General features: G+C 36.5%; 1 protein-coding gene across 1 annotated transcript; it reads right to left on the bottom strand.

Moving 5' to 3' along the window:
• Window positions 1-11,215: 11,215 nt before the first annotated feature.
• Window positions 11,216-15,997, bottom strand: hspb1 (heat shock protein, alpha-crystallin-related, 1). The gene is made up of 3 exons (XM_083530511.1): window positions 15,520-15,997; window positions 13,954-14,017; window positions 11,216-11,945 (listed from the first exon to the last, which is right to left on the bottom strand). The coding sequence occupies exons 1-3, from the start codon at window positions 15,923-15,925 to the stop codon at window positions 11,780-11,782; spliced, it is 636 nt and encodes a 211-aa protein (XP_083386637.1). The 5' UTR covers window positions 15,926-15,997; the 3' UTR covers window positions 11,216-11,779.
• Between the last annotated feature and the right edge of the window lie 378 nt (window positions 15,998-16,375).

Genomic DNA, 16,375 nt, shown 5'->3' with positions numbered 1-16,375 from the left:
TCCATATGATCCGCAATGGAAACGTATCTTTGAATGTGTTGGTGCAGTGTGAAAATTCTGTTTCAGGTTGACGTTTAAAAATAAATCAACTAAACGCTGGCAGAATGTTAAAAAGATTTTATGATCTGATTAAAAATAATACAATTAAAATGCACTAATGCTATGAATGTATAGAATAGTATGAAATAGTATAGTATAGTATCGATGAGATGGAGTGGTAGCCACTAACAAACACAAAACATGATGTGTACACGCTGGCCAGCTGTAATTAATGACTTGGATAGAGGCACACTGTTCGAATCCCAGTGTCTCATTCTGTGCCATCCTGTGCCATCTTCCAGGCTGCTAAGAACCTCGTTTGCTGAAGCTGAATGCAATGCAACCATCTGGCTATTAGTTTCTGCCAAAAGTTTTGGTGTTTGGTTTGCTTTAGAGAGCATTCGATGCTATGGCACAAAATAATATACTAGATAAATATATTGAGAATCTTTAAACAGAAAGGGCAGATAGAAAGAAAGTCATGGGCCATAGTTAAAGGCCGTCCTGATCAAGCATCAAATATTTTCTTACATACAGCCCTACAACAATTTCCAATTTTATCTCCTCACTGCATGCTTTATAATTGATTCCACATCTTCATGGGTTCTCTACAATATATTGTATGGCTAAAGTTTTTTGTTTGGACACCTGACTATCATGAACATTATTTTCTAGATTTAATTCCTCTTTTCTTGCACTAACAGCTTTGTGTAGGACACTTGAGTTCATGTATTCCAAAACAAGTTCAATGGAGCTTCAGTTGTGCACAGGGATATTGTCATGTTAGAGCCAGTTTAGTTTCAATAACAGGAAATAGCCATTCCATACAACTCTGTGCTTCCAACATTGTGGCAACAGTTTGAGGAATAACCACATATGAGTATGATGGACAGGTGTCCACAAATATTTGACCATTTAGTATATTATTGATCATTTAGTATATTATCTGTTATCATTAAATTATTAAAATAAACTCTTGGGATGCGGCCAAACCGTAACCCAGATTTCAATTACAGATGATCCAAGAGTTCCGATGGTTCGACCTTATGATGAAGATAGTGATACAATAAATTGTAAAAAAAATGTATATATATTTTAAATTTCAGCAGGCAGACATAGCAGCATATGTTCCACCCTCCACATACATATACATACTGTATTGTTTATAGAGTACAGTACTGTAAATTGTTGTTATGCTAAATTATGTACTGTAATTTGTTGTAAGGCCATGTTTTAACTATGTTTTAATATTTTTAAGTTGGAGATTCTACCACAGGAAATCTTTACAACCAGAGACTTAGAATTTCTCAGGTTCTTGGCAATGGCAAGCAGACTTTTGTCTAATTAATTTTAAAATGTTTTTCAGCATTAAAATGTCACCTAGAACATGGTTCTCTTCTATCCAAAGATTTTCCTATGTCGAAAAACTCACTGAGTGTTACAAAGCACGGACAGTGACGATTCTATACTATATAGAAATGCTAAATTATAACTTTATCATCTATAAGTTTAATATTTATCATTATATTCACTAAACTGTCATGTAGTGTTCTTGAAAAGAGTGCAAATAACTGAATGAATACGCTTCAGGCGTGTAAATCCTAATTGTTCAATTCAAGGAGCTTCAGTGAAATGTATTTCATTGTTATATTCATTTTTGCTTCGCTGATATGAGATCACTTTGCTGACTTATGGCAAATATTTAGCAGTTCATGATTTCTGATAGCAGCACTCATTGTTTAATCAAGTAGGTGTGACAAAGGAAAGTATCAGTCAGACCGAAAACTGGTATTATTTCTTAGTATCAGAATGCTATTGTGCTGATTCAGAGGCTGAAGTGCTCTCTCAGGACTTGCAAAAGGGTGGAAACCTCCAGTACACAGCCATCTGAACTCAAGTATGCAATTTCCCTGAGTGGAAGAAAGTCAGTAGGGCAGAGTTATGCTCTCCCTGCATCGTCATTGGCTTCTTCTGGGTTCTCTACTTTCCTCCCACCACCCAAAAACATGCTATTAAGTAAACTGGCTAAAATGAATCACAAGGTGTATTGTACTCTGCGTTGAACAGGGCTCATTTCCATTCACGCAACCAGTGTACCTAGGATAGTGTAGGGATCCAATACAACCTTGACCCAGGATAAAGCACTACTACTGAAGAGGAATGAATTAATGGATTTTTGAGAAAAGATTTAATATTGCTGATACATTTACAATTCTTTTTTTTTGCAAATCATTAAATTCAATAAACGTATTTATTCAGTACAAATGATCCATGGCCAAGTGCTGGTCCTGGTGGTTGGGAACCCCTGATTTACGACTTTTGAAAGTGCTATTTTTACCTCTCGTATCTCTTTGCCAGATTAGATGAAAGTCTACAAGCATGTCTTCTCTTTACCACCCCAGTCCCAAAAACACAGCTGGGGTGCTGTGTAAAATGTAAATACAACAGAATGCAATGATTTGCGAATCTTATAAACCCATTTTATTTTTTTTTACAATAAAACACATCAAATGGATAAGCTGAGGAAACGTGCCATTTTAATGAACTTAATGAACTAATTTTGAATTTGAGACAGGGGCAACAAGAGGTGAAATCAAATCAAATCAAATTTTGTCACATATATACAGAGTATAACATGCAGTAAAATGTTTTTTTACGATGGTCTGGCATGAGGGAATAGAATGAGAAAAATAAAAATAAGGTAGATAAAGAAAAAGAAAAAGGTATAAACTATATAAAATATATAAAGATATATGTGAAAAAAAGTGTATATACAAGGATGCGTATGAACAGTAAACAGTAAAATTTAAGGTGTAAGTGTTACTTGGAAAAAATTGCTGGGGAAAAATTCACCTATTTCAACTAATTAAGTTAATTCGCAACAGGTCAGTAACATGATTTGGTATAAAAACATTTTTTAGAGAGATGCAGAGGTTCACCAATCTGCAAAACACTGTGTCTACAATTTTGGAATAATGTACCTCAACATAAATTGCAAAGACTTTGAATATCTCATCATCTACAGGCATAATATCATCAAAAAATTCTGAGAATTCTCCGTACGAAAATCAATATTGGTTGCTGCTGATCTTTGGGCCCTCGGGTGGCAATGCATAACTTAAAAAACAGCCACGATTCTGTAATAAAACTCACGCATGGGCTCAGAAACACCTCCAAAAATCAGTGTCTGTAAGCACAGTTGGTGATTTCATCCACAAATGCAGGTTAAAGCTCTATCATGCAAAGAAGAAGCCATATGAGTACATGATCCAGGAATGCTGCCATCTTCTCTGGGCCAAAGCTTAACAATGGGCATTGTAACAAAACAGTTTCAGAGAAATGATTCAGTGGCGACAGAGGCAAGGAAAATTCCTGTGATGGTATGAGGAGGAAACCTCGAGAGGAACCAGACTCAGAAGGGAACCCATCCTCATTTGGGTGGCATCGTTTGGGTAGCAAGCACGCTCTCTCTCTCTCTCTCTCTCTCTCTCTCTCTCTCTCTCTTTCTCTCTCTCTCTCTTTCTCTTTCTCTTTCTCTCTCTGTGTGTTTGTGTGTGAGAGAGTGAGAGTGTGTGTATGCGCGTGTCCTTCAACGTGAACATCTGTTTTCAGGCCGCATGCCACATCAATCTGTAAATAAGTCCATCCGGTTCGCTTCTGTCTGATTGCAGTCACCAATAAGAACAGCGCACGTGCGGCAGCGCCATCCAATACAATCTCTGTATCTAGGGCTGTGGGGAAGATTTAATATGCTCAATAGCTTATCATCACTCAGTGGGCTTGTGCTCAGGTAGATGAAGGAAACCTGTACATGTGAACCATTACCAAGAAAGCCAGACGAAACGTTATGTAACACATCTGCAGGTGTAAGAGTGCTGCTTCACACAAAAAAGAACTGTTAAATGAAATACTTATATAACATGTAATGTGAAGTATGTGAGTGCCTGGTGCCCTGCAATGGACTGGCAATCCAGGAACTCCTGTGACCCTGGCCATGAACAGCAATTTAATGATAAATTGATTTATCAATTAGCTGTACTATTATTATTCTTATTATTCATGCTAGAGTAAAAATGTTTCTTTGTAAAGAAGCAGTATTAAAGCAGTGATGCTGCTTTGCTGGTCCATAATCCAAATAAAATCTGATTAATGGTAGCTCTTGTTCGTCGTATTTCACTGATGTTTGAGAAGCTGGACTGTGCAAAGCAGCACATAAATCCATACATGAATACTAACAACTCTGCTCTCGTACCTGATAAAACTATCAGTGAGGTAGATGCCTAATAAACTGACAGCTGAGTGTATGAACAGTGTGTCTTGCTTTGTGTACACACGTGCATCTGTAATTGCATGAATCGAAAATCTTCAATGAGAAATGCAGAAGCTGTTCAATGGGCCAGACTGAGTGTGTGATTGTGCATACACACAGACACACACACACCCAAACACACACACACACACACACACACACACACACACACACACACACACACACACACACACACACACACATACAAAAGACTGCCAGCACCAGTGACCAGATGCTCTACATATGCCACAACTCAAGCTCAAAGGGAGACTGGTTGGATTTTCTCACTACTCACAGCTTAATTCATGCACAAGTACCCACTTTAGTCTTATATACACTAATATAAAAACACGCTTTTTTTATTTTTGCAAAATTCAATAAGAAAATATTTATTCAATTTGTTTATTTCTTTGCTTTAAAAAAATCAAAATGAAGTACGATATGTCCTCTAGTGCTTCAACATTTAAATCCACATTTTTTATTGTCTTATTAACTGGAGAATATGGAGGATGACTAATGTAAGTGAAACTAGCAATGCAATTAATGGCAGCTTCTCATATCAAGAATGTTCTAACTGTAATAACAGTAAAATGCTAAATATGACTTGGCATGCTTTAACAAACTAGAACATATAATAATTGAGAAGAAATTCTGTGGTATAAGAGAAATAGACTTTAGGGTTTTCATTACATTTTGCAGTTTGAGCAGCATTACACCATGTTATTTTCATTTTTATTACTGTAATAGCATGTCCTGTCCTGGTATATTCCTTACTGATATTTAAACAATAAGCAAAAGTAACTGGAATATACCCACACTGTTCCTGAGTTTTAGAATGATGTTCATTACCTGAGCCATATGACATCTTTCGACTTCATGGCTGTAAATTTTCACCATCAATCAGCTGTTAGAGACTGAAGGTATAATGCTTGTTGAATGGATCTCATGAAGCATAATGTCAGAACCAGTGGTGGACAGTAACAAAAGTAAATGTGATTGTAATTAGTTTGTTTGCATATCCGTCAAATAGTGAAGTATTTCTATTCGGGCAGACTTTTACTTCACTACAGTTCAAAGTCAAATATGTTTACTTAACAAAATTTTGCTATCTACTTAGCATTGACATACATTTCAGTGTCAGTTTAACAGAAAGCAGAACATTTTTAAAGTAATACATGATGGAAGAAAATCCTGATCCTGAATCATGAAACGAAAGGTTTTGGGCTCATGATAATTTGAACAGATATCCATCAGTGTTTGACTCATTAATATCATTCTATTAATAGATTGGTGTGCTAAGAGTAACATTGGTGTCTTTTAATATAAAATGCGTTGATTAAGCAGAAGTAAAAATGATAATAGGACATTATAGCCATAATAATTCGTAGTACTTTGGATTTTTAAGTATATTTGATGACAAATACTTTAATACTTTTTCTCAAGTAAAATTTTGAAGGGAGCACTTTTACATTTACTGGAGTAATATTTTAACTAGTGTAACTCTATTTTAACTCAAGGACATTGTTTATGTACTTCTTCCACCACTGGTCATGGCCAAAATCACTAATCGTTGCTATATAGCACTATAACTATAGAACATAACATAAATATAGTCACATAGTAAAGTCAATATCTAGAATCCTCATGAAAGCTCCAAATTGGGACTGTACAGCAAAATAATCAAATAAACAGACTCATTAAAATTGTGATAAATATATAGACTGTTGAAGACTGAATATATATTGATAATAAAGTCAATAAACAGCCAAATAAATAATTAAATCAAATAGGAAAACTGTGTCAGATTTAAGATTATTGCATGCTATAACATTATCTAAAGTGCTGTTTAATTCCATTACAGCAGCAGGTTCTCAACGTGTCTAGTTGGCTTCTCATTTAAAAGCATAATAACCTACAAATCTTTTGCAAGATTCAAGGAAAATAATTGATATTAAATAGAGTATATGTGTACTGGAATCACCTTTTGTTGTATGTCTGGTGACCTGTATATCGCTGAGAGAATGTCGACTTCCTCATATGAACACATCCTAATATGTATTTTCCCAAGCCTCTATGCTGAATACTGGAGATGAAGAAAGAAATAAAGAAATAAAGAAAGACAGCTGGCTAAGTATCTTCAAGGATCTTCACATGGAGAAAAAGGGAAAGATTCAGTAGATGGATGGGTGAAAGAGGGCTTGAGTAGATGAATCATTTAAATAAGCATTAAAAGAGGGGAAATGTAAAGGGTGATTCATGGATTTTTTGGCCCTGGAGTACTTGGAGTACTTAGACTCCACTGGCTCTATCTTGCATATAACCAGACTGGACAGAACATTATGTGACAAAAATAATAATGTTAAGCTAACATGGCTCTGGTGTTAAATAACATTTCTTTCCTGGAATATCGCTGGAATATTCTACTTACCCAACTATTGACGTTCAGACTGATCTGATTATATTCTGTAAAAAAAAAAAACAGCATTCTAGTTTTCTCAGCTCAGGTTACTGTCTGAGTGGACCTTAGCATGTTATCCTGCATGGGTTTCTTCCCACCTCTGAAAAACATAGGTATGTGTTGCCGTGTGATGGTCTCCCATCTAGCATGTATTCCCACATTGCACCTAGTGCTCCCAGTTTAGGTTGTACCCTCCATGACCCTAAACAGTTTGAAACAGCTATTGAGAATAAGTGAATGGTTGGTTTAACTTGATTTAAAAATCGGTGCTGTGATTATATATATATATATATATATATATATATATATATATATATATATATATATATATATATATATACACACACACACACACACACACACACACACACACACACACACACACACACACACACACACACAAAGTAAAGGGTCCAAAGGCCATACGAAATGAAAGCCTATAGAAATGATATGTGCATGCTATCCACATTGTTTTGTGTAGGACAGAAAATGTTCTGAAATTTCTTCGATCTTCATCTGCTCAATACTGCCTAAAAAAAAGTAAAAATAGAAAACACATTTCCGCTATTACACACAACACATTTGCGATTCTGAAAGATTTCTGGGGAATATTACTTCATCCTGAGGTAACATACACACACAGAGAGCGCTCATCAGATTTCCACTACTGCCATGGAACATGCAGGAAATGCAGGACATCGTATACCTTTCTAAAAATAGCATGCCTGTGCAGCCAGAGAGAGACAGAGAATGAGTGTACATTAGTGCTGGGGTTGGAGCAACATGAACACACATATGCACAGAGATTATGCAGCTGTCTTCAGCATGCCCTTAGGCATAAAACATGGCTAATGGATAGAGCCTATAAAAAGGAGCATACAGTATCCACCATATCATGTTCTAACATAATCCTCATTTTTCTAAACATACATTTTGTACATCTCTGAATCTGATTATAAGATTAAAGATGACATGACAGAGCTGCTTTATCCAGGATTGCAAATGAACAAGTGTTTGACCTTGTTCTTTACTTAAATAGTCATTGACCAAAAATAAAAAAAATGTGCTACTGTATGACACATTTTGGGAATGCTGTGGGTAAATCCTGACTGTTCATTTTTCACATGCTAATCCCTCCTTTAGTCTCTTCATTTAGTTCCGGAGGTCAAAATCAGTTCCCAGAAGGAGTCTCTAATTGTCCATAAAAATTTTATGAAGTAAGGGTGTTAGGTTAAGCCTGGTCCTGGAGAATTCCTGTCAGGCATATTTTAGAATTCACTTGTGTTGTAATACAGTCTTGTCAATTGTGAAAGGGGTTGTAAGAAAAACCATGAGTTAGATCAGGTCGGTTAGAGGAGGGATGATGTGGAAATATGCAGTGTCTAATGCCACAAGGCTCAAGATTGTGACCAACTATGGCAAATAAATAGAGATATGATCTGACATATTAATCTTTAGTAACCAATTTATCTTGGTTTAAGTAGCTCTGGTGTCTCTCTCAAGAACTCAGAGTGTGGGATTGGAATACAGTAATCCCCCGTTTATCAAATATATAAACGAAAAACCGCGATGAATGGACGCCAACCCAAAAAAGCTATTTTATGTATACAGTACTGTACAGTAGTAACATTTTACTTCATTTTATCGTTAATAATTATATTTGTATTAATACAGTTCATAATTTCCACATAAAACTCTATAAAAACAATTCCCTATAAGGAATTCCCTATTTTTTGGTCGTGCTATCCGCGAGAGACCGGGAAAATCAGCTAAATAAATGTTATGTGGCAAATGCAATTTAATAAATGCAATAAACTGGGGGCGTGCGAGATTCCAACCACGGTAAAGCAGGGGATTACTGTATACCCTGAATATTACCATTCACTTTTACACCATAGAGTATCTGTTCCACACATTGGTGTTTTTTGCAGGTTTGAGTGATCCCAGGAAACCCACTTGGACATGAAAAGAACCTGTAAAATTGGTCAGGAAACAGAGCAAGTACCACACCACAGTCCCTGTAATGCAGAATTAGTGCCTTATTTTTAAAGCAGATTGGAGCAAAGGTTGCAGTCTCCTTAGTAGTTTTCCAGCTCTTTCAGATATGTCTGTTTTACAGTATTTCCTGGTTCATGTGTATTTAAACAACATGCTTTCTACTCAGCTGTTGTGAACTCTTGCCAATCTTGATGTATTGTTTTACGTATTTTCTGTGCATTATTATTTCTCTCTTTCTTGTTTTTTATTTTTATTGACTTAAAATTACCCTTTTACATGTGTTGGTTGTCCATGTATGTCCATTGATGTCAGACAATATTTTTACAATAATATACCTGCACATATATATTTATACATATTCTGACAGAATTCACTTATTAAACTTATACTTACTTTATAAATGAAAATCAAATGAACATTTCCTGTTCTTTTCTCAGTATAGGAACATCAGGATCCTATCCAGGGAACACTGGGTGTGAGCAGGAATTCAAGCTGAATGGGACAAAATAAATTCTTGTTTGTGGTAATTCTCTTATGAACACAATGTGGTAGATCGGGTAGAAAAAAAAAATAATAATCATTTATTTAAACAGAGCCTGGAATCTGTCTGTGATTATATTTACAAGTGAGTCACTGAGAACCATTTAAAAGGAGAAATTTTAGTCAGAATACAATGGCTTCTTTGCTTATAAATCCTGTGGTGGCCTGTCAAGGCCGGCCAGGCCTTCTCTACTGGCCTAAATTTGATCAGTAACACTGTCCATGAATATGTATTAATTCACGAATATACATTATTCCCAGTATAGCATCATAGCATAACTTTTGGGTGAGCTCCATCTGGGAGAAGTGCTTGAAAGTGTACGTTTCGGTTTGAGTTTCTATCCAATCCAAGTTATGTTTTCTGTTAGGCCAGCCTGTTGAGCACGGCAGACTTTTTTTTTTTTTACATAAACTCTATGCTGCTTGAAGCTGTTTCTTTTTTGGGTGGGTTGGTGGGTTGGTAGGTAGGTAGGTAGGTAGGTAGGTAGGTAGGTAGGTAGGTAGATAGAATGGTCAGAGGGCACACTAGTCAAAACTATTAAACTGTATTTCCTGCAAACTACACAAGATCAAATATATTTGATTTTATATATATATATATATATATATATATATATATATATATATATATATATATATATATATATATATATATATATATATATATATATATATATATATATATACAGTACAGACCAAAAGTTTGGACACACCTTCTCATTCAAATAGTTTTCTTTATTTTCATGACTATGAAAGTGGTAGAGTCACACTGAAGGCATCAAGGGCTATTTGACCAAGAAGGAGAGTGATGGGGTGCTGCGCCAGATGACCTGGCCTCCACAGTCACCGGACCTGAACTCAATCGAGATGGTTTAGGGGTGAGCTGGACCGCAGAGTGAAGGCAAAAGGGCCAACAAGTGCCAAGCATCTCTCGGGGAACTCCTTCAAGACTGTTGGAAGACCATTTCAGGTGACTATCTCTTGAAGCTCATCAAGAGAATGCCAAGAGTGTGCAAAGCAGTAATCAAAGCAAAAGGTGGCTACTTTGAAGAACCTAGAATATTAAATTTTTCAGTTGTTTCACACTTTTTTGTTATGTATATAATTCCATATATAATTCCACATGTGTTCATTCATAGTTTTGATGCCTTCAGTGTGAATCTACAATTTTCATAGTCATGAAAATAAAGAAAACTCTTTGAATGAGAAGGTGTGTCCAAACTTTTGGTCTGTACTGTATATATATATATATATATATATATATATATATATATATATATATATATATATATATATATATATATATATATATATATATATATATATATATATAGAGAGAGAGAGAGAGAGAGAGAGAGAGAGAGAGAGAGAGACAGAGAGAGAGAGAGAGAGAGAGAGAGAGAGAGAGAGAGAGAGAGAGAGAGAATTTATGTGGGTGGAATAGCTGTGGTTACAGTGAAAGGAGAATTGTTAAATTATGTTGACTGAGTTTCTTACTTGGGTAATGCCATTCATTCTTGCTGAATGATGTTCTATACAAAAGCTGTGATGTGGTACTAAGAAGTGGATTGATTCAGGTAGGGCACCAGTGGACGGTCCGCCACTGCATAAATGGTGATAAATACGTTTTGTTTTGCCACTGGCCGAGCTATTAGCAGATAAATAGTTTTAAGATAATGTTTTACTTACAGTATGTTTAAATTTCTTTTATGTTTTCAATGAAAGTGTCATACAACCAAATATTTGATCAGCTTTACCAAGTTAAAAGTTTGCTGTTACATATTGTAGATGGTTTTGATGCAGCTTTAAATTCAACATGCAGCAATATAAGCTATTATGTGAACCATTACAATGACATATTGAAAAATATGTTGTAGGTTTGCTGTTAAAAGTTTATTCAAAGGTCCATAGCATAAGGTTCTGCTCAATTACCTTCCAAATGTTTCCCTTTAAATCATTACAAGAACATTACGCAAACTTTACACCCCTGGAGCCTTTTCATGCTGATTGTACACTTGTGTCGGTGGGAGGGAAATAAACAGCTCTGTTGGGGATTAGAGGTGTGTGAATAAAGTCAAGACTGTCCCTCTGTGTGGACTGCTACTTGTGTGTTTGTGTGTCAAAGAAACCAACACCCTTCTATTAGCAAGTGTGCAAACTGCTTTCAGTTCCCATCAGCAAATGCTATGTGTGTGTTTTTGTGTGAGTGTCCAATATTTAAAGGAAGTGTGTGATTAAAGTGGAACTAACAAATGGTTGCAGTGCACATGCCAATGTTGACATACACACACAGAAAACAAAAAAAACCTCACAAAGTGCAAAACAAGAAATCAATCCCTTTTCATATACTAAAGCATGCACGGAGAAAGCCGAGACTAAAGCATGCAGTTTGTTGTCTCAAATGCAATGCTTGAACAGATTCCTTCTTCTCTTCATCACTTTGAAGCACCCTGCGTTGGCACGACAGTGTTGACCTTGTTCACGGGGATGTTGATCTCAGAGGACTGAATGGCAGGTTTGGGGAGTGGTGCCTCCACAGTCAGGACGCCCTCAGGGGAGAGTGAGGAAGTGATCTTCTCTGCATCTGCGCCAGGGGGCAGCCTGGAGAAAACAAGACAACAAAAATGGGGCAAGAAGTCAGTGTAAAGGAATGGGGATGCATTGTGTACTGTGAGTACCCCTGTGAACAACAAATACAGAAATGTTTGTATATATGTGTGATAACATAGCAAACCTAATCAGCAAAGTCAACTAAGGCCCTGACTTATTACAGGTTAGGTGTAGAAAAGTATTTGAAATAAGTATAATGGCCACAAAATGCTAGAAACCGATGCTGACAGGTTGGCCAGTGGGACCACTGTCCACTAGACTAAACAAATATAAAGAGATTTTCTTGGTCATGGCCAAATTTCTAATCTGATTGCATTTTAAGAGAATTAAAAGCACTAAATGGTCCCCAGGGTAAAGACACAAGGATGCTGAATGTGGTAATAATGTGCTCGAGCAGATAAGATCGATCTTCTTTGTGTAATGCTGATTTGTAATGCTATTCCAATAAAACTGCAAGAGTTCCCTTTAGTAGTAAAAATGTCTGGCTGTATTTTAGCACATTGTTCAAAAATAACCTCTAACTGGAGTTATAAAGTTGATGCGTTTGAATAACTCACTGTAAATGCACCAAGCTGCCTATATATGATAAGAGCTGATGTACTAAGTGTGCTCATATATGATTTTAGACATATTTTCACACCTTTCTAATGAGTTGGCAAACATAACACTTACTGAAAACAATAAGTAAAAAGAACCTAGAGACAATTTATGCTGAGGTGATTGCCCGAAAGGCAACTTTTTGATATTACGGACAATCAAGAAATAAAAGACAACAGGGAGTGAAGCTGTGAAGCAGAGAAATGGCTCTGTGCTGTCACTGGAGATGACTTATAATAATAATAATACTAACTACTGTGTCTTTATCTACTGCCACTGATGTCTTTTGTTGCACCCATTTAAATCAATGCAGTGAAAAATCTTTAAAAAAAGGCAGGCAGAGGCGTCCTCTAGGTGGCGACAAAGCTTCATACAATTTAGGTGTGTGCGAGAGAGCGAGAGAGGTGGAAAAGAGACAAGAGGGTAGCTTTGGCACACAATGGTTATAATCAGGAAGCAGGAGACGCTACTATATATGTTTTAGACTGCATTTGCATTGATGTGAGCTGTTTTTTTTTTACCCGTTTCAAAGATTTACTTGACTGAGACTGAAACAAGGAAGAACTGAGTTGTGGTATGCAGTGGAGAAGCTTCTGGAATGTTCTATAGTGGAATAAAGGCTTAGTGGCCAGATTTAGTCCCAAAACAAGGAAACACCACATCACATAAAAGAATGAACATAATACAGAGTAAAAATGTTAAAATCCTTTACAGTATCTTATGTGGTCTGTCATAACTCTGCCCTGAATTTGCAATAAGACCCAATCATCTGGTGTGATTCCCCCTAATCCTATTTGTACTTCATGTTTAGTTCAGCTCTATTAATAAAACTAACTATATTATATAGATCACTGTGAATGGCACAAACTTTTCATTTTCATTTCCATGTTCCCTGTATTTCACTATACGTTATCAGAGCCAATGTACTAAGTGTGCTATAAAGCAAAGCAAAACACAAACACATTTTTAGTAAAAAAAAGATAAAACCTGTGAAAATGTTTAGTTCATGCCATACTGGGTACGAATAAAACAAAACTGCGGATGCTATTAAAGGAAAATAATCACTGTGTCATCCAATGCAGTCTGGTTTAAAGCAGATATACTGTTAATACACTGAAGCTGATTTTTTTAGATAACGGCCTGTCACAAAGTGTTTCATTACTCTTGTTTGCCTCAAGAGAAATGCCTCTGCAGTCTCAGAAAACTTGACAGTTGAAAACTTTTGCCACAATCAGAAGTGAATACTTTACCTCATTTATTCTTTATACGCTGCATCATGTCACAGTTTATTTTTAAAATATAAGAGGGCTTATATAAAGGTTGTCAAAGCATGTACTAGTCTATTTTTATTAAGATTAAGCACTTCTTGTTCTCAAGGACAATAACAAGTTCTCATACTTACGTGTACTTCCTAGTGAAAGATCTAGATATGAAGCCATGCTCATCCTTCCTTTCCTCGTGTTTTCCTTTAAAAACAAAGCACACATTTGATTTTTACCGAGCAGTATGTGCTTCCTGGACCATACTATTTTAGGTTTCACCTAGCAGGTAGCATGTTGCTGTTCTTAATTTATGTTCTTTGTGAAGCAGGACATACATTAACGGTTTTCTCTTTTTTATGTGTCTATCGGTCTTCTAGGACTTTCTTCATAAAAAACAGCTGGTGTTCCTATGCTGTGGTAACGTGTATGCCTGTTGTGACAACGGCTCCAATAATAGAAATAAGACACAAGCCTTTTAAATCCTGATAGTCCTGCAGGCTACTACAGCCTTAGTATAAAACCCTGCATTAATAACTATTTGCCTGAATACAGTATAACTACTCATTATATACAATACAGGCTATTAATTAATCAACATTTATATCTCAATATTTCCTTAATTTTGCATCTAAGGGAATAGGGCAGCATCACTGCAACTAATAAGCAACTAATATATATATATTATTATTATTATTAATGCGTATAAGCTTCTTAACAAGTTTTTTTTTTAAAGCATTAAACAGCTTTATTTATGAACATGTGCTTTACCAGAAATTCATGTTGTAAACAATGAGCAAAGAGAGGAAAATCTAAGCACTTGTAAGCAAACTGCTTTCCCAAAGGCCTGATTTCTGCGTGGTTCACTTCCTGAATCCCCTTTGTTAAATCTAACTGTTGACTGCTCTCTAGATCATTCTATAATGTAAGAAACAGACAATTGTCTGCATTCCAACCTATTTTATTCACAAACAGTATACTATCTTTATCGTATATCTTTAGTTGCAGTAAATCTAGGTAATGCACAAGAGGAACAAATTAACAATTACATTTTTATAAAAAATTTAATTAACAATTATATCTTTCCCTGACTGATCTATACCAAATCTAGTTTATGTCCCAAAGGCTGCAAACTATATTTTGTATGATTTCTGGGTTATTTCAGATATAACAACACCTAAGCTATATAAATGCAAATTAGCAAAATTAAAAAGCAGTTCACATCTAACTGACGTGATTTTCTCTATGTCTCTAAAGATTTTCCAGTCTGTTAGTTGTTTATAGATTGTACAACACAATCACAGATTGTTGTTGTAGATAGATATCATCTCTTGTCTTTTTAATTTAGTCAGGATGCAAATCACCATCTGGCCTGCACTGAAATATCAACAATGTCTTCTTTAATTCTTCTTGAAGTCAAGAAAATGCATTTTGTACCATTTCTGTACTTACACTTTGTGTTTTTAAACTTTATTCTCTAGAATGCATCTATAAGCATCCTTCCTTTGGTGGGGGACAAGCCAGCTGGGAAGCAACTCATCATTCAAAAGCTATTAGTATGTTTGTACAACAGCTTAAGAAAGAGTTAAATGATCCAGCAGAAATGCTGAACTGCAGTCAACAGTTAAAACTTGATTATGCTAACATTAGGAAATGGAATTTTACTCCTCATCAGACATCTCTACGTTTAGAATGGCACTCAAACTTACCAATGATCTCCACCACACCATCCTTGGTCTTCACTGAGAGCTCCTCAGGAGAAAAATGGTTGACGTCCAAGCTCACCTTCCAGCCTTCCTGTGTCTGCTTGATTTCAGACATCCCAGAGCTGAGCTGGCGTGACAAGGCACGGGCATAGGTTGCTGGATGAGGCATTATGGGTGTGTGCATTATTGGTGTGGGCACCTGAGAGCCATGCATCAGGGAGGCCATCTCAGCAGAAATGGGAGGGCGCAGATAGCCAGGCCAGTGGCTGCTGGGAAAGACATGCATCTCCTCAGGAAGTGCTGGCATCCCAAATGCCTGGTCGAAGATCCTGTTGCCCTGGTACCAGTCACGGAACGGGTCCCAGGACTGACTGCGAAGAAAAGAGAAAGGGATGTGCCTCTCTGTCATGGCTGTAGAATTAGCACTTCAGTCGTTGGATACCTGAAGAAACTTTTTCCTGAAGGTACTGTCTCTTTGGAGGCAGCAGGCTTTTATAACAAGCTGGTTACTGCCCACTCTTCTCACCACACCCCCATTTCTTACTCACACTCGCTCAAACTTTCTCGCACCATCCAAGTCCCCCAACCCCTTGACTAAAAAATATTTATAGAAGTGACTAGAAGGTCTATTCACAGCAGACTCAGCAGAAGAATGGAATCTGAAGCAAAGCCTGTCCGCAGTACAGCTGACCAGTGGTCTGTTTAAACTCAGTATTGTAATGACATACACTCACACTCACACTCGCTTAAATCCCTCCTCCCCTGCATTACAGAATTACACAGGAATCTATGAAATGAACAGAGGAATCCTTGAGGCTTTTGCCTAAAAAAGAGTTGTACTCAACAATGCCCGAGAGGT

This window comes from Silurus aristotelis (assembly GCF_946808225.1).
Source record: "Silurus aristotelis genome assembly, chromosome: 26".
NCBI classification, from domain to species: Eukaryota; Metazoa; Chordata; class Actinopteri; order Siluriformes; family Siluridae; genus Silurus; species Silurus aristotelis.
Note: the sequence above shows the minus strand (reverse complement) of the source record. Positions and strands in the feature narration are given on the sequence as shown.